This window comes from Diadema antillarum, unplaced genomic scaffold, assembly GCF_040938485.1.
Source record: "Diadema antillarum isolate AM-2024a unplaced genomic scaffold, OU_Dant_1.0 scf00000029, whole genome shotgun sequence".
Lineage (NCBI taxonomy): Eukaryota > Metazoa > Echinodermata > Echinoidea > Diadematoida > Diadematidae > Diadema > Diadema antillarum.
Genome location: NW_027270918.1, coordinates 6,844,457 through 6,857,032, shown reverse-complemented (window position 1 = coordinate 6,857,032; position 12,576 = coordinate 6,844,457). Strand labels below are relative to the sequence as shown.

Here is a 12,576-nt window from a genome sequence, read left to right as displayed (position 1 = left end):
CCCCCCCCCTTAATTTCCAAAGCGAAAAAATATGGCTAAGAACGGCAGTTTGGGGATTGTAAAATGTAAAATTTTCAAGCTCGCTCTCTTCGCTCGCTCGCATTTAATCGTTATACAATTCACCTGATGTTGCTGCCAGTAATTGTCAGCAGTTCCGCCCGGTGCCCCCCCCTTAATTTCCAAAGCGAAAAAATATGGCTAAGAAAAGAACGGCAGTTTTTGGACTGTAAAATTTAACATTTTCAAGCTCGCTCGTTCCGCTCGCTCGAATGTAATCATTATGCTCTCCTGATATTGCTGCCAGTATTTGCCAGCAGTTGCGCCCGATGCGCCCCCTTAAATTCTAAAGCTAAGAAATATAGCTACAAACGGCAGGTTGTTTGTTTTTTACTGTAAAATGTCAAAATTTTCAAACTCGCTCGCTCGCATTTAATTGTTATGCAATTCTCCTGATGTTGCTGCCAGTAATTACCGGCAGTTGCGCCCGGTGCGCCCCCCCCCCCCCCCCCACCTCCTTTATTTCCAAAGCGAAAAAAATTAATATGGCTCCAAATGGCAGTTTTGGGACTATAAAATGTCAAAATTTTCAAGCTCGCTCTCTCCGCTCGCTCGCATTTAATTGTTATGCCATTCACCTGACGTTGCTGCATGGGCGTCACCAGGGGGGGTGCGCTGGGTGCGAACGCACCCCCCTTCAGATCCTTAAAAAAAAAAAAAAAAAAATATCAGTCTGCGAGCGACCTCAACGCCGGACGCTAAATAATTACTCTTTTCTTTTTTCTTTTTTTTTTTGGCATTTTGCACCAGGGACACACACACACACACACACACACACACACACACACACACACAAAATCAATTCGCACCCCTGGTTCTGGCAGCACAGATTTTATACATATCTATTAGTATTCTACAGTGTTTACTATTTATCGACCGTACTGTACATCCGTACGATACAGAGCACTTATACACGTTTGCATGTACGTGTGCTACTTACAAGTATGTAGGGTCTATGTACGTTACTTCTGACCAATCCATATTGCCAGCCCAAGAGCGAGCCTTAGCCTCATTAAAAAAAGATGAAAAAAAAATGGAGGGGCAAGCATATCATTTTGCCCACCCCCCCCTCCATAATTCCAGAGACGAGAAGATTTTCTTATCTTTTTTTTTTGACAGAAAAACAAAATTTACCCCCATGAAGATATTGGAGGGGCAAGCATATTTTAATTTTGCACCCCCCCCCCATAATTAATAATTCCCGAAATGAGAAGATTTTCTTGCTTTTTTGTTAGAATTCATGAAATCTGTCCAATTATTTCACCCAAAAGCAGTGGCGTAACTTACCGAAATAGTAATTCAAGTGTTAGTAAACTGCTTTTGAATGAAAGGGTGATCAAGAAATAAGATATTTTTCTATGATTTCTTTTAACCATAATTAGATAGGTATATAGTGTGAAACATTGTTCAAAAAGCCCGGACCCGACAAAAGATTGTGATTCAGCGTGATTCCTGGTTGGCATTCTGCATATAAGCAGGATGTGCGCAGTGTACTCAGTACATCCGAACGAAGAGTCGCTACAATGTTGCGCAATGTGATGTAGAATGTACACCTTTGTACCTTACGCTTCGATGAAAGCTAGATCATTGATTTTGCGGTGTTGCTTTACATACTAGTCTATGTAAAAATGTCTTGCATTGCCAATAAAAAGACTTGACCTGGGCTAATTCCTAACTTTTCCATGTACATATAGTACACACACACAAACAAACACGCACAATTAGTTTAGGGGATGCTCTAAAGTGCAGATTTTGGACATCCTTTCCCCGCTTGGTCACTTCGACGTCACCTCGCTGGTCATACCTCCCCCAGTCATGAACATAAACCCACACCCTTGACTACCAGTGGCGGATCCAGGGAGAGGGGCGCACCGGGCACACCGGGCGTCCCCCCCCCCCCTTTAATTTCCAAAGCGAACAAAACAAAATAATATAGCTTCAAATGGCAGTTTTTGGACAGTAAAATGTCAAAATTTTCAAGCTCGCTCGCTCCTCTCGCTCGCATTTAGTCGTAATGCCATTATCATGAAGTTGCTGCCAGTAATTGCCGGCAGTTGCGCCTGGTGCACCCCCCCCCCCCCCTTAATTTCTAAAGCAAGAAAATATAGCTACAGACGGCAATTTGGGGACTGCAAAATGTCAAAATTTTCAAGCTCGCTCGCTCCGTTCGCTCGCATTTAATCTTTATGCAATTCTTCTGATGTTGCTGCCAGTAATTGCCTGCAGTTGCGCCCGGTGCGCCCCCCCCCCCCTTAATTTCCAAAGCGAAAAAATATGGCTAAGAACGGCAGTTTGGGGATTGTAAAATGTAAAATTTTCAAGCTCGCTCTCTTCGCTCGCTCGCATTTAATCGTTATACAATTCACCTGATGTTGCTGCCAGTAATTGTCAGCAGTTCCGCCCGGTGCCCCCCCCCTTAATTTCCAAAGCGAAAAAATATGGCTAAGAAAAGAACGGCAGTTTTTGGACTGTAAAATTTAACATTTTCAAGCTCGCTCGTTCCGCTCGCTCGAATGTAATCATTATGCTCTCCTGATATTGCTGCCAGTATTTGCCAGCAGTTGCGCCCGATGCGCCCCCTTAAATTCTAAAGCTAAGAAATATAGCTACAAACGGCAGGTTGTTTGTTTTTTACTGTAAAATGTCAAAATTTTCAAACTCGCTCGCTCGCATTTAATTGTTATGCAATTCTCCTGATGTTGCTGCCAGTAATTACCGGCAGTTGCGCCCGGTGCGCCCCCCCCCCCCCCCCACCTCCTTTATTTCCAAAGCGAAAAAAATTAATATGGCTCCAAATGGCAGTTTTGGGACTATAAAATGTCAAAATTTTCAAGCTCGCTCTCTCCGCTCGCTCGCATTTAATTGTTATGCCATTCACCTGACGTTGCTGCCAGTAATTGCCAGCAGTTGGGCCCGGTGCGCCCCCCCCCCCCCCTTAATTTCCAAAGCGAAAAAAATGGGGCTACAAACGGCAGTTTGGGGACTGTAAAATGTCAAAATTTTCAAGCTCGCCCGCTCACTCGCTCGCATTTAATTGTTATGCAATTCTCCTGATGTTGCTGCCAGTAATTACCGGCAGTTGCGCCCGTTGCGCCCCCACCCCTCCTTTATTTCCAAAGCGAAAAGATATGGCTCCAAATGGCAGTTTTTGGACTGTAAAATGTCAAAATTTCCAAGCTCGCTCTCCGTGCTCGCTCGCATTTAATTATTATGCCATTCGCCTGATGTTGCTGCCAGTAATTGCCAGCAGTTGCGCCCGGTGCGCCCCCCCCCCCCCCCCCCTTAATTTACAAAGCAAAAAAATGTGGCTACAAACGGCAGTTTTTGGACTGTAAAATGTCAAAATTTTCAAGCTCGCTCGCTCTGCTCGCTCGCATACTAACCCCCACCCCCCCCCCCCCCCCCAAGATGAAATCCTAGTTACCGGCGCGCCGGTGCCCTTTCCCCGCTTGGTTTCCCTCAAAAAACAGTAAAAGTTATAGGGATTGAGAGCTTCCTATATTTCAAATGTCTGTCCAAAAAATCTCGTAAACATTTAGTGTCAAAACGCACCCCCCTTGAAAAAAAGCTGGTGACGCCCCTGTATGTGTATGTGGTATGCTTTTGCATTGGGTGGATACGTGTCAGTGTTTTGGGTGCGCAGCCGCACACAGACGCTCTGGGTGTGGATATTGTGTAGGGGTATGTACAGCCGCAGAGCTACTATAGTATACTGTAGCCCTCATGGTTCAGCTGCACACGTGTGATGTGGGCGTGTATGAGGCGTGGGTAGGTGCGGGGTGTGTCTGTGTGTGTGTGCGTTTGTGTGTGCTTGTGTGTGTGTGTGTGTGTGTGTGTGTGTGTGTGTGTGTGTGGGTGTGGGTTTGCGTGTATTGTTTTTTAGTGTTGGGTGGGTGGGGGTCCCGACCCATGCATGCTTTTTGCGTGTAATAAGACAAGTCATGTACCGGTACATGTGCAGGGACCAAGTGCAATATTTTGATTATTACAATACGTGTACTTCCTGTACTTGTTTAGTGTTATATTACTTGTCTCTCAGTTATGTATACATATATATTTATTTTCCTTTACACGTGAAATTTTTAATGGAGACTGTTGTAAAGATTTTTATGCCGTAGTGCATGACAATAAATGATCTGAATCTGAATCTGAATCTGAATCTATTAAGTATTTGCTATAGAATGTGTGGGGGTGGACAATTCAAAGGGAAGTTTACACACAGGCAAAAAGAAACAGACTTCTTCCATTTTTGCTTTTATTTGAAAAAAAAATGAAGGAAAATTTGTCTGGCACAGCTCTTATTGATACATATCCTGCAAATCTAGTGAAAATCATCTGTTCTTGAGATCCGTAAGATTTTATACTTTCGACCTACCAATCCCCAATAAAATCGTTTCTACATAAGTAAGACACCTTGCGAGGTAAGTGAAAATCCTGATCATTCGTTCTTAAACTGTACTGTAGGAGATTCAGCTTAAAGGGTGTGTACAGTTTTGGTTGAGGTGAGGATTTACCTTTTAATGTTTTGCAAGATATTCAGAAACCACTCTATGAGATGCCAAAGAGCAAGCAATTGTAAGGGGTAGGCCCTATCGACAGTTTGAAATGGCTGAGATATCCAAAAACAAGGTGAAACAAAGGGATCATATTCGAAAAGGCGTGGTCTGTCATCTTTTATAATTATCACCTTTTTTGATATCTCAGCCATTTCAAAACACATCATTTACATCCAAATAAACGTTGAATCCTTTTCAAAATTACATGCTCTTTCATATTTCATCAGATGTATCTCATTATCTCACTTAGGAATGTGCAAAACAATAACATGAATCCCCACCTCAACCAGTACTCCTTCTCATTGTACGTTTCTACAAACACTTCAGGAACCTGTGACCTTTGACCGCAATTCTCGTGAACCCTGAAAGTTTGATGAAAATCTAATGATGATCTGTTCTTAAGTTATTACACTGAGAGATTTATCTTTCTTAACCCTATAAAGCCCCCCTACCAGATTTTCGTTTGCCACTCCTTCGCCCTTCATCCGATTTCAACCAAATTTGGTGACTTTTCCTAAAATCTTATTGCAAACATTTTGATATATAATTTAGCTATATTTGATGTTGCTGGTTGCTATGGCAACCATAAACTGACAACCATGTCAGTCAGATTCTATGTCTTTTTTCTGTTCCCATTTCATTTAACAGCAATACAGTGTATGAAATAGGTATTTCTAGGCTGAAATTTGCTGAAGGAGCAAAGTTCGAAGAAGTTATGATCCTGGAAAGTTTTTCTTATTATTTCCTTTGTTTTTATGTGACAAAGGCATAAAACAATAGATATAAGAGAAATAATTGAAAACATTGATATTTTCTAAAGATTGCCTTATATTTTGAGTTATTTTGATTCCTTCACCCAATGTATGCCTCTAATATCATTAGTTTATCATATATTATCAATGTGCAATCTCAAAATTCCAGTATTATGCAAACCCATATGAAATGTCATAACTATACATGTACCCATCCCAAACATTTCATCTCAGGTCTCATAATGTATCACTATGTTGATATGAATAGCGCCCCCATATGGTGACCTTGAGAAATTTCAACCATAACAAATAATACAATTCCACTTGCTTATCATTTGTGGCAAATATGAAAATGATTAGTGTATAATATGACATATATAATGGGGATGAAGCAATTATACAGAAAAATCATGTTTTTAGCATATTTCCTATGTATTTCTTTATATTTTGGTAAATAGCGCCCTCCATGGGTGACCTTGTGAAAATTCAAATGTACGGTCATGTAGAGTATGAGTTACTCTACCCACGTGCCAAATATGACGATGATACATCAAATAATAAAAAAGTTATATACTGGGGGGCACAATGTGCCCCCCTTGGGCCTGCGAGGGGTCAAAATAGCTTGGGCTTAATAGGGTTAGGCCCTAATCATTTTAGGATCCCATCGACCTTTGTCCCCAAAGTGATATTTTTTCATACTTCGTTGAGAACAAACCCTGGAAGTGTGGTGAAAATTCTTCACAATTACCATTACGATCGGCCATGATCAAAACAGCCGCCATTTTCCTGTGGTTCTTGGCCGCTTAAAGCCACCATACATAGGCGATGTCGGCGGATTGTGCGCTCACTTCAGTAGGGAGTGCACGTATACCAGGCGAATGCGTGCGCGCCGATGATGCTCAGCGATCGACGAACGAGTCTCGGTACATCGCTGTTTTCTAGTGCATCTGGCAATATTTGTGGTTGTAAATTCAATTTTGAACGCTGCATTCGATCTGTAATGACGGCACTCAGAAGCTGAACATGTAAGAATACCGTTAAACAATTTATATGATCAAATGATGTCGTTGTGCCCCTAAACTCAGGAGTACCCGGGCGGCGAGGCTTGTGTGTGCCCGTAAATCGGTTGCTATACACACTTAGCACAGCGTCTGGTCGTGTAGACGAAATTAACACTAACAGACTGACGAATCGGGGTTAGATTTTGATTTTTTTATTATCATTTCACAGAATAATTTCACCAAGGCCACGAGTGGACATATCTTCTCTGCAACAGGTTAATTAGCGATTTCCTGCTTAAGATATAACACAAAATTCATTCATTTAAAATCATGATTGAAGCACGGAAGTTTACCACTCGTTGTGTTCCGTTGTGTGCCAGTGCACAGCACCCTGATTGTCTAGGGTCTGCTCGCACTCGATCACGCCGCGCCGCACGGGGAAGGGCGTAAGAGCAACAATGTGGCGTACCGTAAGAGCTTTTATCACGCACACGCACGTTGACACATTCACACACACTGCATGCATCCCAACGCGAAATCTCACACACATGAACACAGTACAGTGCCGGAAGACCCGCTGTCGACCCGCGGTGCCTGATGGGTACTCGAATTGGCCCGCACTGCTCGATTAGGGTAAAATCTCGCACCGATAATATAGGGCCGTAAAGTGCACAATTGCCGATAGGGAAACCTGGAGGGACAAATAAGTTGATCCAAGTAAACTCCAAGTAAGTAAGTAGAGATATTAACGTTGTTAGAGCCTAGAAGTCTAGCGCCGCACTCTGCCTCATCCACTGACGTTGTGACGCCTGTTACCGTGTCACTCGACTCTCTACGCCAGAGTAACGGCGGAGCTGGGCTTCTTATTTCCGTTACCACCCGCACGGGCCTCTACTGCAGCTACTAGTAGTTAGTAGTCATGTGAAAACTATAGTTGCCTGTAAATTTCAGTGCTAAAAACAAAAACTGAACTTAGTAAGGTTGAACAGAATAATAAGAGGTCACTTCTTACCCGGTCAACATGTCTATTCTTCACGCAGTCAACACACATGATTGTCAGAAGTGCAATGATAATGACGTTGAAAAAAACGCAGCTCGCGTGGTGGTTAGCATGCAAGATGATGTATGGTGGCGCAAAATACACAATAATAGTGTGTCAGCAGTGTCCACGAAAAAGTGAAAGGAAGCTCAGTCCTTATTGGAGCTCAGTGAATGTTTGTATGTAGAAGATTATCCCATTCTATGGTGACAAAGTGATAATTAAGACCTGGCAGTTATGATCCCATGTATGCCTATAAGTCTTGTGTCAGAAACATCAGTTATTCAAACCACACGCACTTTATTCGGCCTCTGATGTGATTGAATGGTTTCCCTTTTGCTTTTTTTATAAAATAATCTATTGTTTTCGATTGACCAAGTGTTTGAGATTGACAGCAATCATTTCAATGAACACTTCTGATTTAGCCGTACACCTTCAATTCTTTTATCTTAAGGCACTATTCGCTTTTGATGTATTAGTCATTGTATTTTGCGATGCTCCCGGGCGACACTGGACAAAAAATAAAAAACAAATAAAAACAAAAACAAGCCTTGAAGATTTGTTACTTCCTATTATATTCAACAAATCTATTTCGAATGTCTCTCCCCTCCCCCTATATATGTATATATATATATATATATATATATATATATATATGAGAAAGGAAGGAGAAAACGGTGTGTATGTACCTTTGGCATGGCATCAATATTCCTCTCACTGTTCCTCCATAATTTTCGGATCATATACCTAGTATATATATATATATATATATATATATATATATATGTGTGTGTGTGTGTGTGTGTATCCAATTTTATTATATGTGTATACATATTGATATACTGATATATGCTTGGATGTTGTAAATTATATATTTGATGGTTTTGGTGTACCATACGTACAATATGTGATATCACCTGCGTTATTAAAGGGCAACTTGCATGCATTCCGATATTTCACCGCATTATAGAGTTGTATGTTGTCTCATTATAATCATTGATCGTTCTGTTTCTAATTATTATGTCTGTGAAATCAGTATTTGGTTAATGTTTGTGATGTGGATACATAAAACGGCATAAATATGAAAATACATTGCTTAGAGTGATGATAATATTGTAGTTTTGAATACGGTACGTTTGATAATGTGATTGTTGACATACTTTAAATATATGTATGGTTTGCAATATTTCATGATACTTTTATTATGCATTTTCTAGAAAAATTAATGACAGATTATTGTATAATGTATATCTCTTATTTTGATACTTTTTGTGAACGAATGGAAATAAATCTCATTTGAACTGAATTGAACTGAACTGACATGATGACATATTCAACCATTATTATTCATGTATCAATATTCATAACTGTGCACATAACAATTACTACGTAGCTTCTTTTTTGTATTTTGTTGACTGGGATACATTAATTTGAATTGATATTCTTTTGAAATCATTAGGCCTATTCGAAAAAAAAAATCGTAGATTTTTTTTTCCTATAACCAAGATTGCAGAACAAGGAATAGGCCACGCATGCAACAGTTCAGAACTATATATTGTGGTAACTATCGTGGTAACTTCTGACCATGTAAAATTTCATATTCATTCAAAGATGAAGCAGGTAGGCATATGCTTTACACGTAAGTCACATCTCTGAACCACTATTTTTCAAAATATGATACGTCAAATATATGCTGGTGGGTAATAAATTTCGGAGCCCGTGAATAATGTCAGACTAGGCTCTGTATAACAACACATACGAAGTCTTAGGACCTACATACTGTTGGAGCTTTTTGATACACGTTTCTAGTACATAGCAATCCCAATGTCCGTCTTTTTACATGAGTAAAACGCTTTACCCCCTTCCGCAACATTCTTATCGTAATTTTATCACTGTACGTGCTGGTGTGAAAAACTACCCCTCTTTTAACAACATCAGTGTTTTTGTTTTTGTTTTTATAAAAGAAATAAAAAGAAAAAAGTTAAAGGGGATTCGCGTCAGAAAGAAAGATGCTTAAAAGCGGATGAAACCCGGAAGTGGCACGAGAAAATTTGTATTGAAGCTCTTTTGTTTGTGTTTTTGTCTTTTGTTTTTCAACTAACTAAACCCGGATGTGGCACCAGAAATATAAACTGCTTTGCGTTGCCCCCCCCCCCCCCTTTACAGAATTCCTGGATCTGCCCCTGGTCAGACTCCTTTCTTATTTATGTGCTATAAGTCGATACAATTCAGATTCATCTTCCCACCAATCACGACAACATTCCAGTATCACAGAGAAAAGTTTACTGTTGGTGAATTACTGCACAAAATCTTTATTAGAAAACATTAGTTTATTGTACAAGTCGATATGAAAAGTGTGAAGTGATGACATCGTCACTCATGCAACATATTGCGACACCTTGTGATCATTTCCGATGTCAGTATGGGGTCCTACTTGTATCTGCCCATAAATATGTGCACATAAAGATCATTGTAGACCTATTCAAAGTTACTTGTGACTAAGACGGTTGAAAAACTGGGTAAGTCAGCATGAAAATCAATGCAAAAAAAAAGATTTGGATGAGGAATCATGTGCATATCGAAAAGTGCAGGTGATCGTGTAGTCTTTTGAACCAAACTAACAAAAGTCTGTCATATGACTGCATGGCATATAAATTACCTCTTTTTGCTCAGCTGTTTTCAACCACTCTTGTAATAAAAACATCAATAGGTATATTGAAAGGACAGTAGTTCAGAGGTAATTGCAGGCCACTGCTAAATGTGCACTGGCCATAATATCAAAACATGAGAAACTTAAACTCCCAAATCTCCCTCACGATATCCCAACTTACACCCCTTTTTTAAACGGAATTTACTGTTGCATGTTATGCGTCTAACATAATCATCTATACTCTTTTTATCAAAGTCCAGATGAACTTCTTGTCTTTTGATTATTGAAGGCACGTCTTCTAACACCGAGTCCGATCGAATAACTTTAGTATTCAACTGGGCATTGGTATACCTTATACGGGGAGGTATGGTTCGTCCGTTTGTTTGTTTGTTTTTGTTTTTTTCGAGTTTTATGTAGTACGATAATGTATGGCAAGCAGACGCGTTCACTAATGACGATACGCTGGCTTAGGAAAGGTGTAACTGAGCATGCAACAAAGTTTTAGGTAATTGCTATACCTTGTAAACACACACGCACACACACACACACATACACACAAACACAAACACACACACACTCACACTCATATTCTACACAAATGTATCAGTTTGGATCTCAGTAGTGTGTGATACATTGAAAAAAAGAATCCGTGGGATCGCACCTCTATAAAGTTCTAAAGACAATTTACTGGAAGTAAATTGACATGTTATGTACTTTCATGAGTATAAAAGTGTTTGTGCATAATATTCAAACTGTTTACATGTATAATAACTATCAGCATTTACATACGAGTTTATAACGTCACACAACAGCTACGTCGGCAGTGCTCGACAATACATCTGAAATGGGGCCACCACACAATGTTAAACAGAATCTTTAAAGTGACCTGCATGAGGACATGCTGATTATTAAAAGGATAAAAAACAAAGAGTGAAGGAAGCGCTTCGTTTGATACTGCTGTTTGCTCTAATTTATACTTAGAAAATGGTGAGTAATACGGAAGATATGATGGCGAAACCAAATCCGTGTTTGAAGAACTCTGCTATGTGTTACGAGCCTATCCGACATCACAAGACATCCGCCAATAGAGTATGCCTACACTGTGACGTCACAGTAATTGCTATACAAACCAATGTCAACGGAGATGGAAGGCTGCATTCCTCTTAGTTGGTAATAAAACCATACATGTTTGCATGCGTGAAATGAACGTATAATATCATTTTGTCTTTCTCATCGAGATTATACATCAGAGTAAGGTACGGTAATTCATTACTCCATAGGGCATAGCGGTAGGCAGTATAGTGCTTCAGATAAGACAACTTTTGAAATGATTATGTCAATGTATCGATTCGATGTCAAAAGTTTTGTTTTACATGGATACGTCTTGACATTGTGTAACAAAATACTCAGTATAGGAAAGGGTAGCGTGTACAATGAACTTAGACGTCCTGGTGTGAGTCATTAGGAGAGTAAATGAGGTATAGACTCAGCACAACATAGATAAGGTTTTGTTTATTCATTCCTTATTGTCCACGAGTGTCTCACATAGCACGCGCGTATGGACAGACCGTTTATATACTAGTAGTGTTGACAAAATGAACGACCTCCACCAGCATTAATTACATTGGGGAAAAAAGAGAGGCCTTACACGTGGAAAGACAGTTGTGACAAATTATTGCACAAAATCTTAACACTGGCTCAGAGTAACCCCACTTATTTTTGTGTAAAATAAGTCTACACGCAATTCACACAATTTGAACACTAGATATTTAAAATGAAACCTAAACTGGACAATCAAGACAAATACCATATGGAATCAATGAACTTATGCTTCCAATTTCAAAGCAAGTCAAAATCCAAGAGGCGCAATGAGAATTCTTCCCAGTACAGCACATTGTGTCACATTAAAGACGAGAGTTTGCGTTATATAGGAAACAAGTTTACCAAACCTTTGCACACATATGATTATATCATTATCCTTATCGCAGTCATGCACCAGTAAGATCACTCCTTTCATCAGGTGCAGCGATATTAAGTACGGAATTAAAGCCCAAAATCGCAGTGAGACCGCCAAAACCGTCTTTGGATACTGAGTAAGCGGTCGGATTAATCTACCTGGATCTCAACTTCCTTGCATACACTGGTATCCCTCACACAAAATCACACGCACACACACGTGCACGTAAACGTGCAAGTGAATGAATTGTAGTACTCTGTTGAATGTAGAGAAGTCATAATTATTCGGGAGTTGAATATTCGAATATTAGAAACACATTGCCAAATTTAAAACTTCTCAGTGACAAGCATAGTGGTCAGTGGATTTAAGAATGTGTGTGTTTTGTCGAATACTAAAGAATGATGCCATTGCAATTCAGTTGCTTGATTATCCTAAGAATTAGTGTGGATTTAAATCCATAGGCCTATACCAGTTCTATTTTCGCGCCTCATCATCCACGGACACAACGAGATTGGGGAAAACGACAACAAACTAAATTTGTATATAACACGCTTAAGTATTCAA

The 12,576-nt window shown here is 39.9% G+C and overlaps 1 protein-coding gene across 1 annotated transcript in view; it reads right to left on the bottom strand.

The window, feature by feature from the left end:
• The window catches only part of LOC139738687 (protein Churchill-like), a 62,970-nt gene extending 55,501 nt beyond the window's left edge, over positions 1–7,469 (bottom strand). The window contains exon 1 of the mRNA XM_071649322.1: positions 7,379–7,469. Coding sequence (XP_071505423.1) covers positions 7,379–7,417 — 39 coding nt within the window. The 5' untranslated portion in view covers positions 7,418–7,469. The remainder of the gene's footprint in view (positions 1–7,378) is intronic.
• Positions 7,470–12,576: the final 5,107 nt, after the last annotated feature.